General features: G+C 39.8%; 1 protein-coding gene and 1 long non-coding RNA gene across 2 annotated transcripts; both read right to left on the bottom strand.

The window, feature by feature from the left end:
* Window positions 1–2,530: 2,530 nt before the first annotated feature.
* LOC131233345 (leucine-rich repeat receptor protein kinase EMS1) lies at window positions 2,531–6,749 on the bottom strand. The gene has a single exon (XM_058230036.1). The coding sequence runs from the start codon at window positions 6,631–6,633 to the stop codon at window positions 2,752–2,754; it is 3,882 nt and encodes a 1,293-aa protein (XP_058086019.1). The 5' UTR covers window positions 6,634–6,749; the 3' UTR covers window positions 2,531–2,751.
* A 10,558-nt stretch (window positions 6,750–17,307) lies between these two features.
* On the bottom strand, window positions 17,308–18,789 carry LOC131233440 (uncharacterized). The gene is made up of 2 exons (XR_009165244.1): window positions 17,688–18,789; window positions 17,308–17,590 (listed from the first exon to the last, which is right to left on the bottom strand). It is a non-coding gene; the product is annotated as an uncharacterized LOC131233440 (long non-coding RNA).
* Window positions 18,790–21,746: the final 2,957 nt, after the last annotated feature.

Raw genomic sequence — 21,746 nt, 5'->3', positions numbered from 1 at the left:
TAAAAGTATAATCATCGCACAATTAACAGAGGAATCACTAGGCTACGAATCAATCGTACACTTGGTATACTGAAAATATCTTGAAACAATCTAATTATCATTGTATCACTATTCGAACTTGTGCAAACGTTAGTTAAACAACATTGTTTGTAATCCGTACATTTGTGGCCACCCAACTCTCAATTTCCTATTTCTTTTGTAAAAGTATATATTTCAATAGGCTTAATATAATCATTTTGTCAAATATCACATAGGGATGCTACTTTAACATGTTAAAGCTGATTTATTTAATCAACTTTAAATTCTTATAAATATACTAAAAAGTTCCAATGCATTCCCATTAAAGGCATTAAATGCAATTTTTAAATTCTGTTACATTCCAATTATAAACTGCCTTATACACAATTGAGAACTTCGAGTTCACATTGATTTAAGTGTAACTGTGAATTAGATTAAAATTTATTCCAATTGAAAGGTTCCAAACAAGAACGTAAGTGACAGCCATAACAATTAGCAAGATATACTAGCATTTGACACATGGAGAAAGTGGCCCACACGATCTGATAGTGAGAATTTCGTCGTGTCCAATCGATAGCAGGGCTCACCAGTGGCATGGTCCATCAATATACCAAGCATATGGTGCTGGTGTGGACAATACGCACCAATAGACTCTCCTGATTCGTGCCAATACAAATGCACAACTGCAGCTTACCAGACCTGAATCTTGCACGAACTTCAATGAGCGGGTGCAGTAGCTGTTAACAACCAACAGCGTAAAGACGAAAATAATAGGAAAGCAGTCAAGTTACCTTTCCCGCACGGCAGAAGCCAGAGTACCATTTCGTGGAATTCTCCTTCACTTTGTCATTTTCATAACAAAGAAAAGGAAGTTTTGTCATTCGTCCCTTAATAAGGATATTTTAGTTTAATGCATTAGTATAATACAACACTATTTTCCACGTGGCAGCCAACAGTAAAAAGAACGTACGTTAAACGTATCGATGTAAAAGGAAGAAGAAAGTATCACGTGCACAACTGTGGGACGAGCATATGGATGTGTAGCGCGGCATGTAAAACACCCGAGTCATGTGGGGCCACCGTTTATGTCGTACCCAATCCAATCCGTCCATTAAGTAAGGCTCGTTATATTTACTATATATAGAAAAAGTAACTACATCCCAACTTAGATGTTCCCCACACGCAAACCTACGCTCAACATCCTCTTCCGATTGCTCCATGTTTTTTGGCCCGCCTGAGGTGTTGATCTGTTAGATCTTTTACTCCATTCTATAATATCGAAGGGCTCACCTGAAGAACGGAGTGGATGACACACAAAAGTATAGTGGGCCCCATTTATCTCGTCTATTATATATATTGTGAATGAGAAAGTTTCTTGGAAGTGCCCGCCCGCGGCCACCACGTATAAATATTGATGGACCCTCGATGGCAAACACCTGTGCGAAATTTGCGCTACTAATCCTCAAACCAGGACCACATGTTATAAAAGGATGGAAGGCTCAAAATTGACTAATCAACCGTTCGCTGGATTCAATTGTGACCTTCCTAGCGATCATAGCATCCTAAACCCTTGGACCAGGCATGGCGTGTTGAGGTCGAGGACCGCATTACTTAGGATAGCTTATTTCGAATCCACGTAATTTCTTTGAACTCGTCCGTATGCTTCCAATTAACAAGAAAAATAAGAAAATAGAATAATTTCTAAAAATTTGCAATAAATTGGTCGGTAGATTTCTAATGTGTGTTGGTGATATATCATGAATAAAGAATAAAACAATTAAAATTTGTAATTATAAAAATAACAAAATTCTAACTTTAATAAAAAAAATAATTCTAATAAAACTATTTTAAAACCTAATTTCTAAAAATAAAAAATTTAAATAAACTTTTGCTAGAAGAGCCATTTTATTATTACAAATTATTTTTTAAAATAAAATAAAAATCTAAAACTCTAAAAATTTTATTTATTTATATATATATATATTATAAAAATCAAATTTACTAAAAATATTAATTTTGTTTCTTAAATTTTGTTTTCACATTTTCTGGCATAACGAAGAGACGCGACCCACTTTTATACGGATCAAAAGTTACAATCAATTTACTTTCCATCATTTTTTGATCCAGCAATAGTCCACCTTCTGGTCCAACCATGCTAGCAATGTGCCGGTGCCACAAGAGGCGGCATTTGTTGCTAAACCGCACGTAACTGACGCCATCACAGGGTCCGTGCCACAAGAATGCTGTAGAGCTCACCGTGATGTGTGTGACATATTCGCTCGCTTGAGTTTTGGATTGTCCTGACGTCCTAAAATGTGCGGGAACAAATGATGGATGGAGTCGATCTCAGACAGATGACGATGGGCCATGTTCCACGGGCCCACATGCATCCGTAGCCTAGCTGATGAGAGCAAGCCTACATGATTTTCAAGCCTGGACATGTTCACAATCGTAACCTGAGGTACAGATACCCAATAGCATTCGTCCGAGGGCATTCGCCATTCATGAAAACTCAACGGTCAACAGGAAATTTAAAATTTCAAATGCATGAGAACATCAGCAAACACCCGGGAACCGTTTGTCAAAAAAGAGCTTTCCTCATTTCTTCAAAGACGATTAAAACAGTACAACTAAACAAGCTACAATCCACCCTACCATCAGAGAAACATATTACAGAAAACAAGAAAATAGATAGATTACCCACAATGAAAACCCACTGCAGGCAGTGAGGGATTATTGACCCTCTTCGATCCCTTTCATGAACTTCAGCACATGAAGCATTGTGGGCCGATTCGCTGGATTATCTGACAAGCAAACCGCAGCAATGTGCAACATCTGCAGCATCCTGTTCCTCGTGACAGTGCTTGCAATCGTCGGATCAAGGACATTCGCTGGCTGCCCCTTCTCGATGTTCTTGAAGACCCAACCCACCAGATTCCCGCCCTCTATCTCTTTAAAATCAGGACCAGTCGGCTCCTTCCCTGTAACCAATTCAAGCAGAATCACACCGAAGCTGTACACATCCCCCCTTGTAGTAGACCGCCAGCTCTGCCCATATTCCGGCGGGATGTACCCAAAGGTCCCAGCAATGTCGGTACTGACATGAGTTTCGCAGGCGCTGATTAACCTAGCCAGCCCAAAATCCGCAACCTTGGGTTCGAAATCAGAATCCAAGAGAATGTTGCTGGCTTTGATGTCCCTGTGGATAATGTGGGGGATGAATCCATGGTGAAGAAATGCCAGACCTCGAGCAGCTCCCATTGCGATCTTGAAGCGTTTGGGCCAATCTAGAACTTCCAAAGCCCCCGCTCTATTTCTCAACCAGAGATCCAAGCTCCCATTTACCATGTATTCATAGACAAGAAGCTTCTCTTCACCGATAGAACAGTACCCAAGCAAGGGGACAAGGTTCCGGTGCTTAACCTTCCCCAATGTCTCCATCTCTGCAAGGAATTCTCTGTGGCCTTGAGTTTTTGCTTGGTTTAGCTTCTTCACAGCAACTGTGCGGCCATCGGGAAGTGTGGCTTTATAGACAGTCCCGAACCCTCCATCGCCGATGATGTTTGTCTTGCAGAAGTTGTTGGTAGCTTGAAGTATGTCTACCAATGTCAGCCTCAGAAGGGGCTGCTCAAACATCGCCACATTGATGCTGAGGGGCTCTTTCGATCTGCTGCTGCTAAGGAAATAGAGGTTGGGTTCGATGGAGCTGTTTAATTTGCTTTCATCTTCAACCTCCACGGAAGACCTTTTTTCTCCTCTGTTGCTGCCAATTTTCCATTTTACCAGTACATACACCCCACTAAGAGCAACCAAAACGCTGCCAACGACGACCGCTATCAGCCCCCAAGCATTTAACATTGGCGATCTTCTCTTCATTTCACAGTCCAAACCCCAAGTCCCACCACACAGATCTTTGTTCCCTGACAGTGACATTTTCGTCAAGTTCGGGCAAATTCCACTTCTGGGTATTGCTCCTCCCAATCTATTCTCCGCCAAATCAACATAAACCAGATTGAGAAGGCTGCATAAGCTCTCCGGAATCTGCCCAGAAAGCCCATTCTCGGAAACATCTAAATACACAAGCTGCATGAGGTTCCCAAGCTCTAGTGGAATCTCCCCTGTAAATGCATTCCCATGAAGATCCAAATACGTCAAGTACGACAGGTTTCCCAAAGAGCTTGGCAACACCCCACTAAAGAGATTCCTGCTCAAATTCATAGTCTCAATCTTCCACGCCACAGAGTTCGAAAACAGCTCACTGATGCTACCGGAGAGTTTGTTCTGCTCGACATAGAGTCCGACAATGTTGAGCATGCTAGAAAGGGATGGTGGTAGCTTGCCAATCAACTTGTTTGAGCTCAAATCCAAGTGGGTAAGCCCATTCAAGTTCCCAAAGCTATATGGGATTGGACCAGAGAGCTTATTGCCAGTTAAATTCAGTTTAACAAGGCTAGTTAGCCTACCTAAACTCTCAGGGATGTTTCCAGTCAGCTGATTATTAGCCAAATACAGGCCTTGAAGCTTGATGGATAATCCAAGTTCTGGTGGAATTGCACCCGTCAGAGAATTCCCAGATAAATCAAGTGTAGTCAAGTTCAGAAGATGAGAGAGAGATCTTGGAATCTCACCAGATAGCTGATTATTGCTAAGCAACATATCTACCATGACCACACATCTACCAAGCTCTTCAGGTATCTGGCCTGACAATCTATTGTATGAAAGATCGAAAACTCCATGGTGCTGGATAAAGCTTGAATCAGGGATATTTACCTGACGGAAATATGACAATTGCTTTGAAGGGATGGATCCCGATAGCTGATTGTGAGAAAGAACCAGGCATTGCAACTGGGCGAGATCGCCTAAGCTTTCTGGAATCAACCCATCAAGGCGGTTATCTCCAAGATCCAATGTCGTCAGTGCACTGCAGTTGCCGAGCTCCGATGGAATACTCCCATCAAGTAAATTCGAATTCAAAGCAAGAACAGAGAGATATTTGAGCTTCCCAATCTCTTTGGGTATCTTCCCCTCCAACCGATTGTTGCTAAGAACCAGTCTCTCGAGGGATGCTGCATTGCCAATCTCAACAGGGAGTTGACCTTCTAGAAGATTATTCGCTGCGGAGAACTCCATTAGATTGATCGAACTCAACAGACTAATGGGGATTGGGCCTGTGAAATTGTTAGAGTCGAGGTCAAGCACAAGCAACGGAAGCTCTGAGAGGTAATCAGGCACCCGACCAGCAATCTGATTGTTCACCAAAACCAGCTGAGTGAGATTCCCACACCCAACAAACACATCCTCGATTGTGCCCGAGATGAAATTGCTGTCGAGATCGATCTCCGCCAGCGACTTTGCATTGCAGAGCTCCGAAGGGATTGACCCTATCAGCTGATTGCTGCTCAAGCTAATGTGGTTGAGAGAGGAGCAGTTTCCTATCTCGGGCGGGATTCTGCCACTGAAGTAGTTGCTTGCTAGCAGCAGCGAGACAACCTCCCTCCATTTCCCGAGCCAAGAAGGCAGAGGACCCGAAAGCTGGTTCTTTTCAGCAGAGAACGATAGCATTGGAAGCTCTGACATAGATTCCGGCAAAGACCCAGACAGGGCATTGAAGGAAAGCATCAATGTCTTCAAACTACTGCAGTTTCCAAGCTCTGAAGGGATTGAACCGTTGATTTCTGCGTAAACCAAGTTCAGGATCGTGAGGTTCTGGAGCTTGCCAATCGACTTGGGAATCTGGCATTTGAGAGGATTGTTCGAAAGATCGAGTTTGCTGAGAGATCTAAGCTCTGAAATCTCATCAGGGAGAGGTCCTCTGATAGAACAGGATGGTAGAAAGAGGTTCCGTAGATTCGAAAGCAGGCCAAGCTCCGGCGGCAACACGCCGGAGAATCGGTTGATGCCCAGATAGAGATCAGTGAGATTGCTAAGCCGGCCGAGTTGGGACGGGATTTTGCCCGAAAACGAGTTGTTGGAAATGTCGAGAGAGGTTAAAGCCTCAAGGCCAGTGAAGAGCTCCGCCGGCAGATTACCGGAGAGAAGGTTGTTTGCGAGGTCGAGAAGCTGAAGGTGGGTCAGATTCCGGAGTTGGGTCTGGATGTTTCCGGTCAGAGCGTTGCCGGCAAGGTCGAGATATTTGAGGTGGGTCAGATTGCCGAGTTCTGGTGGGATTTCCCCAGTGAATGAGTTGGGGCCGAGTTTAAGCGTCTCTAACTCTGTGAGCTGACCGAGTTGACTTGGGATTTCTCCAGACAGCTGGTTGTCGTTGAGTGCCAGCTGGCGTACGGATCGGAGGTTGGCGATGGATGGAGGGAGGGTGCCGAACAGAAGGTTGCCGGATAGGTCTAGGAGAGAGACGTAAGGAAGAGAGAAGATGGAGGGAGATAGAGGGCCTTTGAGAGAGAGGGAAGGGAGGGAGAGGGAGGTGACGTGGCCATTTCTGCAGACGACACCTGTCCATTGGCAATGAGAGACAGAAGGTCGCCATGAAGGAAGGAGGTGTGGATTTTGGAGGATGGTCTTGAAGGAGAGGAGGGATTCTCTTTCTGGGTTTGAATGGACGGTGAGAGATTGGAAGAGAGAGAAGATGATGAAGAGGCAAATGGACCGGATTGCCATATAGAGAGAGAGAGAGAGAGAGAGAGAGAGACTACCTTTCTACGGTGGGAAACAGAGGTTCGTTCTGGAGTCCATGAGAGATGGAGGGAGAGGAAGGGTATGTTTCTGTTTGAACTTTGAAGGGGTTATTAAATACTCAGGAGTCATGTCATCCTCGAACAGGGAATGTATAAATGACCCGTGGTGCATTTTCCAGTGATCAGGACCTCCCGTGCTTTCATTCCACCGCGGATGGACCATGCACCGTAACAGTACAGGGCCCGGGTTCGGTGGATGCTTGACTGTGGGCCCTTTGATGTATGTGCCTTACATCCACGCCGTCCATCTGTTTTGACAACTCATTTTAGTGTATGATCTTGAAAATGAAGAAGATGCAAATATTAGGTGGACCACACCATAGGAAACAGGGTGATTGAATACCCACCATTAAAAACTTATTGGGGCACCGGAATGTTTACTTGCCATCCAACCTGTTGATAAGGTGACAAAGACCTTGACTAAGGACCACACAAATATCAGCTTGATCCAAAACTTTTGTGGCCCACAAGAAGATTTCAATGGTCAATGGCTGCCTTTTTTTGTGGATGGTCCACATTAGATTTAGATCTGTTTCATTGTTGGGATCATTATCTTAAAATGAAGTGTCAAAACAGATAGACGACGTGGATGCATGCATCATGGTGGCCCACAACAGTAAGGGACCCACCAAAGTACCTTATCCGTCTTACAACTGAAAAAGAAGATGCAAAGGTAGACGTGGATATAGTGTTTGCATGATTCCATCAAACACAAGGTAGCACACGTGTGTGATTAGGAAATTGTCATCCGATTTAATATTTGATTGAATATAGTGCCTAGCGCTGGCAAGTGGATTGCGTGGTGAGTTAGCGTAATGAGTAAACTGCGTGAGGTCCACCCAGATTTATGTATTTTATTTGCTCCATCCGTCCATTTCTACGGATAATTTTAGAGCTTAGAAAATGAAGCATATACAATGTTCCACACCAAAGAAAACGGTTGACTTGAACTTTTACCGTTGAAAATTTCCTAGCCCACAGAAGTTTTGATCTAAGCTTATGTTTGTATTTTCGGTTCATCCATGTATGTATGATCTTTATAAACTGGTTGGATGACATGTAAACATCACTGTGGGGCCTAGCAAGGTTTCAACGGTGGAAATCATTATCTCTGTTTCCAGTGGTACGATCCACTTGATCTTTGGGTATGCTTCAATTTTGGGTTCAACACCGTAAATTGGATGGAAAAATGGATGGATGGCATGGATAGACCACGTGCATTTAAGGTGGCCCAACTGAGTTTATTCAGTACGAGCATACTGCCTAACTCAGTACCGATCCAATTTCTTAGGGCTGAGGGAAACTGATTAAGAACTGAATCTAAGAATTCAGATGCCTCTTAACCATCAGTTATTATCGCAATTTACAAAATGATAGAGGTTAATCTTTCCTATGGATTCTTTTTTACATTCCATTTAGAATTTTTATTTCATTATAACAAATGTATTTTTTAAAGGAGTAAAACTGGGCCAAAAAAAAAAAAAAAGAAGGCCAAAACAATACGAATTTTATTAATTTGTGAATAATGCTCATTGCAAATGACCCGATATCAAATAATTTAGAGAATAAAATAAAATGAAAGATAAATACATAATCTATCCGTAGGAACAGATAATCTAAGCAAATGATTGGTAAAATATGACCAAAGTGTTTGATCTTCTAAGTAAGAACTCAGTTGACCAGAATCCAACAAGGAAATGTTGTGGACATTTAATCTACTCATATGGTACTACAACAATGGAGTTGAACGATAGCAATCTATGCTATAAATAAGACTACACTAATCTATGCTAAGATAAATGTAAATATAAAGAAGATAAACTGTGTTTAGTGTAGGTCTAAAGCTTTTCATCGCATTCTCCTTTTATAGCTTCTTTGTTGAATTTCTTTATTGTTTTGGGATTCTTCGTAGCCACAACTTTTACATAGTCTTATCTAGGAGATCTCCGTGAATCTAAAACTATTTTTTGATCTCCACTTTTACGTGGCCACAATGATTTCTATATATCGAAAATTATTTTCAGGACACTATTACATTTAAATTTAGCTCAATCAGAGCCATCGCTAAATCTCCTATCGTGACCTTAAATATTCATGGAACTGATGAAACTAGTCCCACTAAATCTTAATCAGGCCCTAATCCATTAGTACCTATACACTCAGATAGCAATCAAATCTTTGGACCTTCATAATTTTTATAATCATTGCAAGAAATCCGAACATCTCTAGGAAAATGTCTCATTTCGAAAGGATTGTGAGAGATGGACTAACCAATCATATATGGATCCATGATAGGATCCTTGCCTCTTTGGGTCTTTTATAAACATATTGCATACACTACTTCGATCATGTGCCTCAGGGCTACATGTCATTTGTCATTTCATTTCTTTAAAGGCAAGCGCATAGTTATGTGCCACTACATTTATGATGGGAAAAGTTACCAAAGGAAAAAAGTGACAAAGTGCATGAGTATAATTTTGTCATTATCAAACTCATAGTGATGGCGTACATATGGTGGCCTCTTATTAGAACACAGATAGGATCTTCAGACATTGGAGATTTCTGGGGCTTGATCTTCAAACCTTTATTTTAGAGATCATCAACCCAAATATGCAATTAATATCCTCAGGTCCAAAATCATATCATTGAATGGTCCATATTCTACCTGCTACACTAAATAATTTATTACTCCATAATCAGACTTCTGTTATGATAATGACTGTTGCCTTTTCAAGTTAAGAGTGAGCCATTGATCTTTAAAATTATATGCTTGATGCTTGTAATTGAAGTACAATGAAATGCAAATCACATGGTAAATTGAATCAAAGCGAATTAGAATCCTAAGTTGTATTTGGATACCTATGATTAATTAGAATACACGTAAAACCCAACACTTGTGTTTTGATGCCCGGAATTGAAATGCATTAAAGTAAATCAATTTTAATTCCCGAAATAAAAATATATGACATTTGATGTAATAATTGTAATAAACCCATAATATATATTTTGAAAAAAAAAAAAAGAGGAAAATTTAAGCCACGAGCAGACCATAAATGTGAGCCCACTTTCAAAAATCATGTTATTTTTAGTATTTGCAACTGATTCTCAACCTTTTGAGGGGATTCCAATTCATATTATGTTATTTCAGGTCATTGCACATTGTTTCCAATTACCATTGTTTACCATCAAGCGACGACTCTCTTTACCCCTGTGCATCCATTTACCACCAATGTCAATTATTTACCATTAACCAAGAGGGCCTAAAGATACAAATGGTCTCAACTGTCTCTTCCGTCATCAATTTCTTACCATGGGCCATGTAACATAGAGTAAACAACATTGACAATTTTGATGATTAGACCATCTAGTGGCCCTCAATGAGCGGTAACACACACTGGTCTTTAGTAGCAACAGGTGGAAATGTACTCATCATATTCAGGACGAAAAGAAAAGGGAAATTTACAAAAAAAAAAAAAAAACCTGTTTAATGTAGAATTTACATTTAAATTTTGGTACATTTTTCAGAAAGTTTTCCAATAAGCTACCTCATTAATATAAGATTATCATTGGAGTTTAGTTTGGTTAGATTTCTTGATGGTTGTCGTGTGAGCAAAGAGGTGGGCGGATGAGGAGGGACATGCCATGATGTTTAAGTGAAATTAACCCCAACCACTAGGTGTGTTGTTGGAATATGTGCCATGGAAAACTAATGTAAGCCCTAATCCACTGGCCATGTGGATAAGATAGGGCTAACCTCAGCCCTAGATCATAATGACCTTGAGTTCTTCGTAGATGCCTTGACATACCTTAGTGTATAATGTCACCTTGAACTCTTACATGTATATGGATTGGATGAGTATCGACTCCTTGTAGTTGTTGGGAACCATAGATTGGTCACAATGGCCTTTTTACTAAGGAGAATCATGAACCATGGATATGAGTATCATGTGTACGTCATAACTGTCACAAGTACATAGAACACACTCATGGACATTCTATCATGAGATATATGATCATCCTATGTGAACAAACTAACTTAGGTCAGTAAGGACATCCTCCGTTATCTAACTTTGTACGCTTTCTCTCTTCACTTACATAAGAGTGTGAGTATGCCGTGCATATAAGGTCCAAGGATTGAATCTTTGGGACACTTATATTAATTAAATTGAGATCAAGTCACTGATTCAAGATGTAACTTAGATCAGATGATCATCATGGGCTTGATGCTGAATGAATTTGATTAATCAATGAACTTGATGACGTGTAGGAGTCAAAACCCTAATTGGTAGACTTTAGCTCTTCCTACGAGGCTACCTAGAAGCCATTGAAATTAAACATGGTTAAGTAATTTTGTTAAAAAAATAATTGTTAATTGTTTCACGGACCAACAAAGAACCCATTTGATTTTACCTAGGGATTGTTAATGACTAAATCTCTTAGATCAGGAACTCATCAAGTGGACCCAACACTTGTAATGAATTAACTGACTTTTTGATGGTTTTCAACCATTAAAGTTTGTTTTGAAATTAAAACTACTTTAATCACTTGCAATGAAGATCTAATGATCCATTATTTGATCAATATGGAATATAGATATGTGATGTATGGACATAGCATTGGAGGATTGGATCAAATGTATAGGCATGAATGAGGCAAATCAACTCACTTTTCTCATAATAAGTTATAAAGTTGTGCATTGGGTGATAGAGTACTATATTGAATGCATCCCTGAAACTATATTTCTTCCTTATTTATATGATCTTATCTTAGAAGAGATGATTAGTAGTAAGCTACTCCCAAATGTCATCATTCATTGGGACGTGTGGGAAAATGGAAAAAGAGAGTTTAAAAAAAGTACAGGCGATCTACTCCTTACCATCCTACATCCTCACATCAGGTCCACCTTTGTGTACAATTTACATCATTCTTGATAGCTACCAAGAGATTAGACGTTGGGTTACCTTAACTCTTCGATACGGGGATAAAATGGAGAGACCTCCTAAGATAAAGGACATGCATTAACTTTAGAACATTCTACACCGTTGGATCGTTTCCATAGCTATGATTTAAACTTTTCAAGCCTAGATGCTTTTAGAAAATTTGATATGATTATTTATGGAAAGTCTTGGATATACAAGCTTGATTCATAGTGTTGAAAAATGTTTTATTCTACTGTAATCTCTACCAACACCTATCCCTTATCAGCCCACGTTACGCTCTTGGCTCAAAACTCAGCTTTATCCATGATTCAAGTGGACCACACAATTAAAAAAAATATACAAGCAAATGCATATCTTCCGAATTATTTCCTTGGTGTGGCTTGCATGAATTATAGGTGGGCCTGGTTTTTCGGACCCAAGCCTAAAGATTGGTGTAGCATATAATTGTTGGGAGTGGAAACGATGCATGTAAAAATCAAGTGTGGACATCTTTCTTCGAACTGTTCCCTTTGGTGTGGCCCACTTGAATCACATGCTTTTGTGTCTATGGTTTTTTTTTTTTTTCGCCCTAGGCCTAGTGTAGGATTACACTTCTAACGATTAGAGTTGATCTTACATGCACACTGCAGTGATCTCCATGGATTGAGGTTTTGTGTAGATACTAACTTTAATTTTTATTTGTGGGTAGGTGTAGATCCTGCCTTTAATTTTGAAGGGCCCTAATGTAGTAATGTGTATGTGAAATCTACTCCAACCAGTAGACATGTAATTCCAGGTGGCCACAATGAAGGAAATTGGTCTTTTTTTTTTTCTTCTTTTTTTTTTTTTTCTGGGTTAGCTTGTCAGTACACGATCCACGGTTAGCCAGACCCCACTTGATAATCTATATCAAGAACTCAATATTGAAACGAGGTAATCTTCACTGATAAGGTTGAGAAAGCAGCCCGCCCTTAATTTTTTTGACACGCCTCAGTGATGTGATCCCCAGATTACGTTCAGGCTAACAAATCAGGCTGAGTTATGATTCAGGTGGGCCACACCTAAGAAAACATTGAGAGACGTCCACCTTAATTTTCACATGGCCACAGATCATGTATAATCCAATCCGAGCGCAGGATGCCCATCAAAATTTAGGGTTGAACCCCAAAAATCAGGCCCTAACATTATTCATGTGGAAACATTTTGAAAGGTGTGTTGCCTGTGCACTGTTTCTAAATCATTAGAGACATAACATGGGGTGACACCTGATGGTTCGGATGGATTTTCTAGTAGGTGTGTACAACCAACAGTGCGTCCATATATAAATTGTGGAAGCCAGTAAATAAAAAATAATAATAAATAATAAAAAAGTAAAAAAGTAAACCCTACTCATATGGTGTATCATACATATGGATGTGCCTTTCAGTACGCGAAACAAGCATGTACCATGATTCAAACATCCAAATCATGGACCCAACTTGAATGGTGTATAACCTAAACTCACATTGATTCAGATGATTCTAATCGTCGAATTAAATGACCAAACACTTGTACTTCAACTGGAGGCTACCTTTCAATTTCACCATCTTCTTAATGACCAGTAGTTTATGGATGATTAATATTTTCAATTTTGTGTGCTGAGATTCATTGGAATGTGTCTTGAATAATTTGGATGGTATGGATAAAGCCGTACGAAGGACTATGTTTTATATGGTTGCAAACTCAAAGCTATAAGTCAACTGACATTGTAATTACTGTTTGTCTGATTTGTGGCCATCAATCAGATGAAGTAAATGGACAATAGTCAAGTCAAATTCAACAATCAAATATCACTTAATTGAACAGCCGATGGTATTGTCCAATCAATTTGATTTTTTTATATAATCATGGCAAATGAGGTCCACAGCTCCGAACGTTTGTACTGATCTACATATATGCCCATGCTTATGTACAGTCGTACTTACGACTGTCAGTGTCTTTCTCTTTCAATTAATTAAGGACACGTGACTGTGAGCAGTGGGGTCTTAAAAATGCGGTAGGATGGACGCGGCTAGTGAGGGTGTGTTGATGTGTTGGGAGCTGTGGGGCCCAACGTGATGTATTTGTTCCATATCCATGCCGTCCATCCGTTTTTCCAGCTCATTTTGTATAAACAAGTTAATAAGATCCGAAGATCATGTGGACCACACCACAGGAAAAAGTGAGGTTAATGGCACTTGCCGTTGAAACCTTTTTAGGGCCTACCTTAATTTTTATTTCCCATCCAACCCGTTGATAAGGTCACCCAAACCTAGATGAAGGGAAAACACAAATATCAACCTGATCCAAAACTTGGCCCAAGAAGTTTTAAATGGTGGGCGTTCAATCACCACTGTTTCCTGTGTTGTGGCCCACATGAGATGTGGATTTACTTAGTTTTTGGGTTATTTTTTTCCCCCTAAAATGAGGGGACAAAACGGATGAACGGACTGGATATAAAACATATATATCACGTTGGCCTCACAGCACACTACACATCGACGCATCACCGCTGGGGGTGTGCTGGCAACACCACCTGATCCACATCCAGTAGGGAAAACGACCGGCTCAGAGTGAGGAATTTTACCTTAAGGGAGAGGAATCCTATGCAACGCATGTTTTGGTCCACTGTATTGTATTTGTTAAATCCATACCGTCCATTAGTTGCTATGCCCGCTGCTCGGCCCCAGACCAAAACATTAGCCTGTTCCAATGCAAAGCTGGGAGCACACCACGTCGAACAATGGTGATGGTAGACCAACCATAGGTTTGTTTTAGGGCCTCGATGGTGTTTATCTTTCATCACACCCGTTCATCAGCTATAACTCACCATTATGAAGAGAATATACAAAATCAGCCGGATCCAAAACTCAGGCAGGCCGACATTGCGAGCCACTTTACATTTTTCTCTCTTGGAGTGGCCAACGTGAGTTTTTTAATCAGGCTGACCTTTTGTATGTACGTGAACATGAGTGTTCCCGCCTGACGGACGGAGTGGGTTTTACATATACAACATGGTGGGCCCCACAGAGCTTGGGTGTTTGCTGCGACGCATACAACCATACGATAAAGCTACAGGGGCACGTCTTTGCACGGCTTATTCTCAATTCGGACGTAAGTGGGGCCAAGGGATAATCAAGACCGCTCATCTGTTACCCTCACTGTAGATAGGTGTTGCCCCAGAAAACACCAAGATTGAATAATCCGAGACACCAATATTAGGACTTTTCCAGTAGACCTTTTGAGTTATTTTTCTGATCAGCCATTTTTATGCAGGCCACAAATTTAAAGGTTAAGATTGTTCCATCCAATCCAAGAGATTTTTGAAATATCGATAGGCGGGAGCAATAGACCAATGGTCTGGATTACCAAACTATTGGTATGATTCTCAGGCTACAATTCATAAACAACGGGGCCCACAATTTATTTGTTGGATGGACCTGATTACTTTGCATGTGGGTCACAAGTGCTGTGGGTGAGTTGCCACGACCTTGTGAGATGTGGAAAACGAACGAACATTGCTGCCTGGACAGTGAATGTGGCCACAGGAGAATTGCGGGAAAACAGAGATTTTGAATCCTACGCTTCCCACACTTGTAATGAGGCAAGTGTGGGCGAGGTCCAGTCATCCATCTGATGGAGCCCAATTTTGTATGTGCATGAGTATGGTCCACAGGTTGGCCAGACGTGCGAGAAGGAAGAGAGATAAATTAATAAAAGTTCATCCAATGGTCTACATTCACCATCTAAGACCTGCTTGATGGTCAGGACCGCCATGTTAATGGGCACGACTCACCTGCAACGCTAAGTATGAACCATGCCACTACGCCAAAATCGCTGGTTTGCGACGGACCAAATTCGTCATAAAACCGAATAAACGACGGACTTCGTCCGTCACTGTTTACTAGGTCTTTTTTATTTTCGACGGATAAAATCCGTCGTTTAATCTGTGATGGATAAGGTCGGTCACATCCTTGCGACAGATAGAATCCGTCGTAAACAATAAAAAATCCGTCGGTAAAATTCAAAAAATTAGTGGTCACTTGTAACATTAGCAACGGATAAGATCCGTCGCTAATATGACAAACGACGGACCTCAAATACGTCGTTGATTATCAACGGTCAAAATTAGCGACGGATAAGATCCGTCGCTAATATAAGTAGATTTTGAATGTTCAAAATTAGCGACGGATTTGGTCCGTCGCTAAAATATCTGTGAATAAAAAAATATTTATATATTATTATTATTTTTTTTTAATCTTGCACCTGATAGTCATTCAAAAATAATTCACACTATTATTTGATAAGAATCCTATTCCAAACATGGGAATAATATCACATGGTTAGAATCATTGAACCAAAGCGCTACTTTGGAATCATAAACAAGACAAAGTGAGATCTATATAATAGATGTTTCAAGTGATGACTGGACCTATTTTGTTTTACAAAATATTGACGGTCCATTTTCCGCACTATTGATCAGATGTTTACGATCATCTTGGTGTGACTTTTGAACTATGGCTTGCCCCAAGTTTTGTGAATGAAAAGACAGTTCAAATCAATGATAGGCATCCCACAGGATAAAGAAGGTTTATGATTCCAAAACTACTTAATCCTATGCCTTCAATTTTTTGGTAGAGTCTTGGAGGTTCTGATCTTCTAGTCATGTATCCTAGTTCAATTCTTTCAAGTAGTGCTACATCATTGGATGATGCCTTGCAGACCAAGCTGGGCTCAAGCCTGGATCCTTGGCTCTTGGGTTGGGCACGTCTCTTTTCCAACCAACAACGAAAGCTACAATTCATCTTTGCATATACTAATAACAGAAACAAGGATGCAAACTATAAACAGGCAGTCAAAAACTTACTTAAGCATGGAATTCCATCTAGCCTTGTAAACTGCAGCCAATGATGTAATCATTTGCTCTTTCTCTTGCCACTGAGGACCACTAACAGCAAACTCGAACTTCACAATGCCTAGAGAGAAGTTCTCAAATGAAATTTATCATAGGGAATCTACTAACAGAGAAGAATCATAAGTTTTGCAGCAGGAAGGAAAATGAAAGTTGTAACATAGCAACTTGATCAACAAAGAACAACAAAAATTGCAGAGGAGATTGGCAAAAACTTAAACAATAAAATTAAGGATAAACAAGCTCCAAATAAAAGCAATACAAAGTATAGTTGGGAAAACAATACGGACAAAAGGAAACAGGTTTTATGGAGTTTGGCTCCAATCTCCAAGGGAACAAACAAGTACCAATGGATCTTTCTTTTTCTGCCTTGAACAAAAGGAGGAGAAAACCAGTTTGAAATGGATCTCATTGTTCTCTGTCACAAGAAAAGCTTCCTTTCCAGCAGATTGAAATGGAAACATACTATTTTGGTACTAAAGAGGGACGCATCTTTGATTTTTGATAGTGTGAAGGGAATCCAGAGTAAGGTTTGCAAACATGAAGGTGTATGGTTGCTGTGACAGCTCTGGGAGCAGTAGGATGTTTTTAGATAAATCACAGCTTCAATTAGCATACAAGTATTCCCTTCACATTACCCAATACAGTGGTAAAATCAAGTCCATTTTCCCAATTCCAAAGCATATCTTAAGCTAATAATTAAAATTTGAACCAGACAACCATAATAAACAATTTAAAAATAAAAATAAAAAAAAGATTCGGAGGATCAATACAGCTTGAATAAAATCTTAAATGAGTGATTCAGAGAACGGTATGACAGAAGGTCAATGAATGCAAAAGTTGCCAGCTTTTCAAAAAAATAAATCCAATAGTTGCCGATACATGTCCAGCTGTGGTGTGGAATGGACACCAAATGAGAAAGTAACAAAGCGAACAATAAATTTGGAGGTGCACCGACCTGAAGTACCATGTTCATTGACTCTCACTACATCAGTTGGTCGTAGACGAAGTTTAACCAGAGCAGTTTCAACCTGAAACACCATATTTGACACCACGAAATAATAAGCTCCAACTATATAAGATAAAGAAGACTAAAAAATCTCAACCGCATATAATCATGAAACCTACGCTATCACTTTGCTGACACTCAATATGAATGAGATTATCAGTTGCCCATTCTAAATTAGCAGATCCGCTGCTTTCACATTCATTCAAATCCTCAAGCTTGATGTGATCGGTAAAGAAAGTTAATTGAGACCGAGTTAATAGACTATCCCCATATGAAAGATAATCAGGGAAAATAACAACCTCCTGCCAAAAATATTAAAGAACAGCAGTGAATGCCAATATGGCTACAGGAAGCAGAACATCAAAATGAAAGAAACAATCGATCGTATTCAAATATCCGAAGTGCAAAAAGTGAACAACATTAACATGGCAACTGATAAAGTGAAGAGTTTTTTGTTTGTGATGTTAAAATAAAATGAGACTGAGATTTATGCATGGCAATGGGTCAAATCTGTTAGTGGTTGAGCTGGTCCAACCCACTTCTTAGAAAAGTTTGAGCCACACTTAATGGACCGTTGGTCAGGTTCAGCCATAAAATGAGTTCTGTTAAGTAGATAGGTAGGAGTTTGCTCTGTCCCCAACTGGGCCCACTTTTAAGAAGCTTATAAATAGTAATAGATAGCTTTAATCCCAAACCTAGATAGGTCAAGTTGAGTCGGACTTGAGCCTAATAATTTGTTTCAAGTTGGGCCTCAGGCTTAAATTCTAGACTATATAGTAAGTCTGCTTGGGTTGCAGTTCAAGGGTTCTAGGTTGGGCTCTAGTTTGAATCTCGACCCATTTAGTAAATGGGTTGTGCATGGGTTTGACTTGTTGCTACTTTGAACCACCCGAATTTATGGTTCTACGCCTTTATTGTTGATTAATTTGTAATGCAAATTTATACTTACAATGCAGAGATTTTGTACTTTGCTTTATTCGGTAGCATGCATATAATATAATGCTATACATGCTGCGTTTATAATAATAGCATTAATGATTTCACATATAAACTGCAAAAGATGTTTTGGACATCCAAAGAAAAACGGTCAATCATACAAGGAAACTTGATGGTAGAATGATGATGCACAAAAAACTATTCACGAGGAATGTTTATGTTTAAAAGCCTTGTAAGGTTTTGAGAACTTACATCCACCTCACTCTTATTGCCAAGTAGTCCTGACGAAAATGCATCCACACTGTGAGAAGGTAAAAAAAAATTGTGGCTGCACCGATACGGTCTAGTATGAACGGCTGCCTACGTATCCAATGTTGGAAGATTGGGATCAAGTCACTATGTAGTTCTTAATATTTAAATCAGAACATTTTATGCATATGCAAAGAAAAAATCAAAACAAATCATAATAGAAATACGTGTACCTTTTGTCACGCATAAGAAGATGAAAAGCTGAAACAAATCACCATATTAGTCAAGAAAAACTACTAAATAATTCAAGATAAAGATTTAGTCAAATAAGAAGATGAAAAGCTAGCTTAGGTGTTTTGCATTTTTTTTTGCATTCCTTTTATTTTATTTTACTTATTTATTTAGTTTTTGAATTTTTGCTTGTGGGTGTTGTTGCAGGATTGCTGAGGTGTGGGAAAAGCTGTAGATTAAGGTGGACCAACTACCTCAGGCCTGATTTGAAGAGAAGCCTCTTATCAGAATCTGAAGAGAAGATGGTCATTGATCTCCATGCCAGTCTTGGCAATAGGTACTCTTCCCATCATCTCAACCCTTTTTCTTTTCTTTTTTTCATCTTTTTTTTTTCTTTTTTGTCTTTTTTTTTTCAACACATTTAGGCCCCATCTTAGATTCCCATTTTATTTTTTTTTCAATTTGGACCACATTTTTTTTAGCACATTAGTATATATATTCTACCCATATTCATTGTGTCTCATCTCCTGTATTAGTTTTTTTCTTGCAGGTGGTCTAAAATAGCTGCGCATTTTCCTGGCAGAACTGACAATGAAATAAAGAACCATTGGAACACCCACATTAAAAAGAAGTTAAAGAAGATGGGCATTGACCCCATCACACATAAACCATTCTCTCCTTCAATTGAAGAACCACAACAACAACAACCATCACAAAAACAATAGCCACAGCAACAACCACAACAAGAGCAATACAATACTCTACTTTCAAAAGAAGAAAATGGCGTTACAAGTGCATTGAATTCTATAGAAGCTGATGCTTTCCTCAGCAATTCCCATCTTTTGTAGGAGGGCCCCAACGTCGATCTGGATCGATGACGATGTCCAGGGAGGGCCCCCATGTTAGAAGACGGAGTTTTTGTTTAAAAAAATGGGCCCGATAATCAAGAAAAGCCCATCACGGGATCTCATGATTATGGCCTGCTAGTCGGATTGATTTCATATTTTAAGTTTTGCTTATTGTTATTATTTAGAACATCGTGAACGCTTTAGATTTCTTTGTTTGGTTTTTATTTTAGTTTACTTCCTCACCAAGTAATAGGTTGCGCACATGGTGCAAGTTTTGGGGTGTAGGGTTTTCCTATAAATAGGCACCCCTTGTAGTTCTTTTCATTCATTGAAGTTAATAAAAAAATTCCTGCTTTATTTTTCTGCTCTCTTCGTGAGTTGTGGAAGAATTCAAAAGTGGGTGCGAAGCCCTCCCTTTTCGAAGGGCTAACTACCGTGGTGCGAAGCCACATCGATCCCAATTCACCCCCATCTTCCATCATCTTTTTTTCCATCTTCCCCCACCATCCGTACTTCGAATTTGTCCTTTTGTTGCATCAGATTTCTTCATTGAAGCAGGTTTCCAGATTTCGGCCCGCAGGCGAGCTGAAACTTCGGCGGAGCACCACGCACAAACCGTACATCGGATCGAGCTGAAATTTGGAGGTTTTGGAGTCCATCCCTGGCCGACCAGGGCCAAGGTGGCCTTTTTCTGAATAGTGGGCCCCACACACGTGCGGCCGGGATCACACGCACGTCCGTCTGGGCCATTGTTGCTGTCCACACGCGGGATCATCTTTTGGCTCAGGTTTTTATCCTCTTTTATCCTCTCATAGCCATTTTTTCATGAATCCTAACCCTATATTACATGATCCCTAATTGATTTGCCCATTTTTATCACCTTAGGGTTCCTTGAATTGAAATTAGGGAATCCCTTGGATTAGGGACTGATTTTTATGCATGAGTAGTTGATTTTATTTCCCTTTGACATTGTTTGGTTTATAATTTTATTGGTCCATTCCTATGTCGACTTGGACCCGCATAGATTCCCCTTTAATTGAATGTTTGGATTTTCATGTGGGATGTGGAATTTGTGTGATTGTTTCTGAATTGGTGTGATCTAAGCCTGTAATCTTGCATATCATAAATGGCGTTACAAGTGCATTGAATTCTATAGAAGCTGATGCTTTCCTCAGCAATTCCCATCTTTTGTACTGATGAGGTCCCTTTGATTCAACCCAATTAAATCCTAGTCTCATCTGCCTCTTCTTCATCTTGTTGTGATTCAAGCTCTTCCACCTTGCCTGGAGAACTTGACTTTTCTAGTTTGGATTGGGCAGACCCTATGTACTTGTGGGGGATGGATGATTTCAATGGATGGGATTTGATTTGTGATGATGGTGACAGGAAACTAGCAGTTGATCCTTTCAATCAGTATGATTCGTGGAAGTTGGAGCTGATGTGATTGAATTTCTCATTTAGGTCTATTTGGAATTAGAAGATTTAGAGAATAATCCGGCAATTGAGAAATCCCATCATGATTTTTGCCATTTTATTCTCTGTAGAGTGGAGTTTTATGGGTCATTTTCTGTAATATCTTTCTCTTTGAAAGTAAGAGAGAGAGAAAGAAAGAGAGGTATGATTTGCAAGATCGCAAGCTTAGATCACACCAATTTAGAAACAATCACACAAATTCCACATCCCACATGAAAATCCAAACATTCAATTAAAAGAGAATCTATGCGGGTCCAAGCCGACACAGGCTAGGACTGGACTAATAAAATTATAAGTCAAACAATGTCAAAGGGAAATAAAATCAACTACTCATGCATAAAAATCAGTCCCTAATCCAAGGGATTCCCTAATTTCAATTCAAGGAACCCTAAGGTGATAAAAATGGGCAAATCAATTAGGGATCATGTAATATAGGGTTAG

The sequence above is a fragment of the Magnolia sinica genome, chromosome 18, assembly GCF_029962835.1.
Source record: "Magnolia sinica isolate HGM2019 chromosome 18, MsV1, whole genome shotgun sequence".
Classification (NCBI taxonomy): domain Eukaryota; kingdom Viridiplantae; phylum Streptophyta; class Magnoliopsida; order Magnoliales; family Magnoliaceae; genus Magnolia; species Magnolia sinica.
This window is presented reverse-complemented; position numbering and strand designations above follow the sequence as displayed.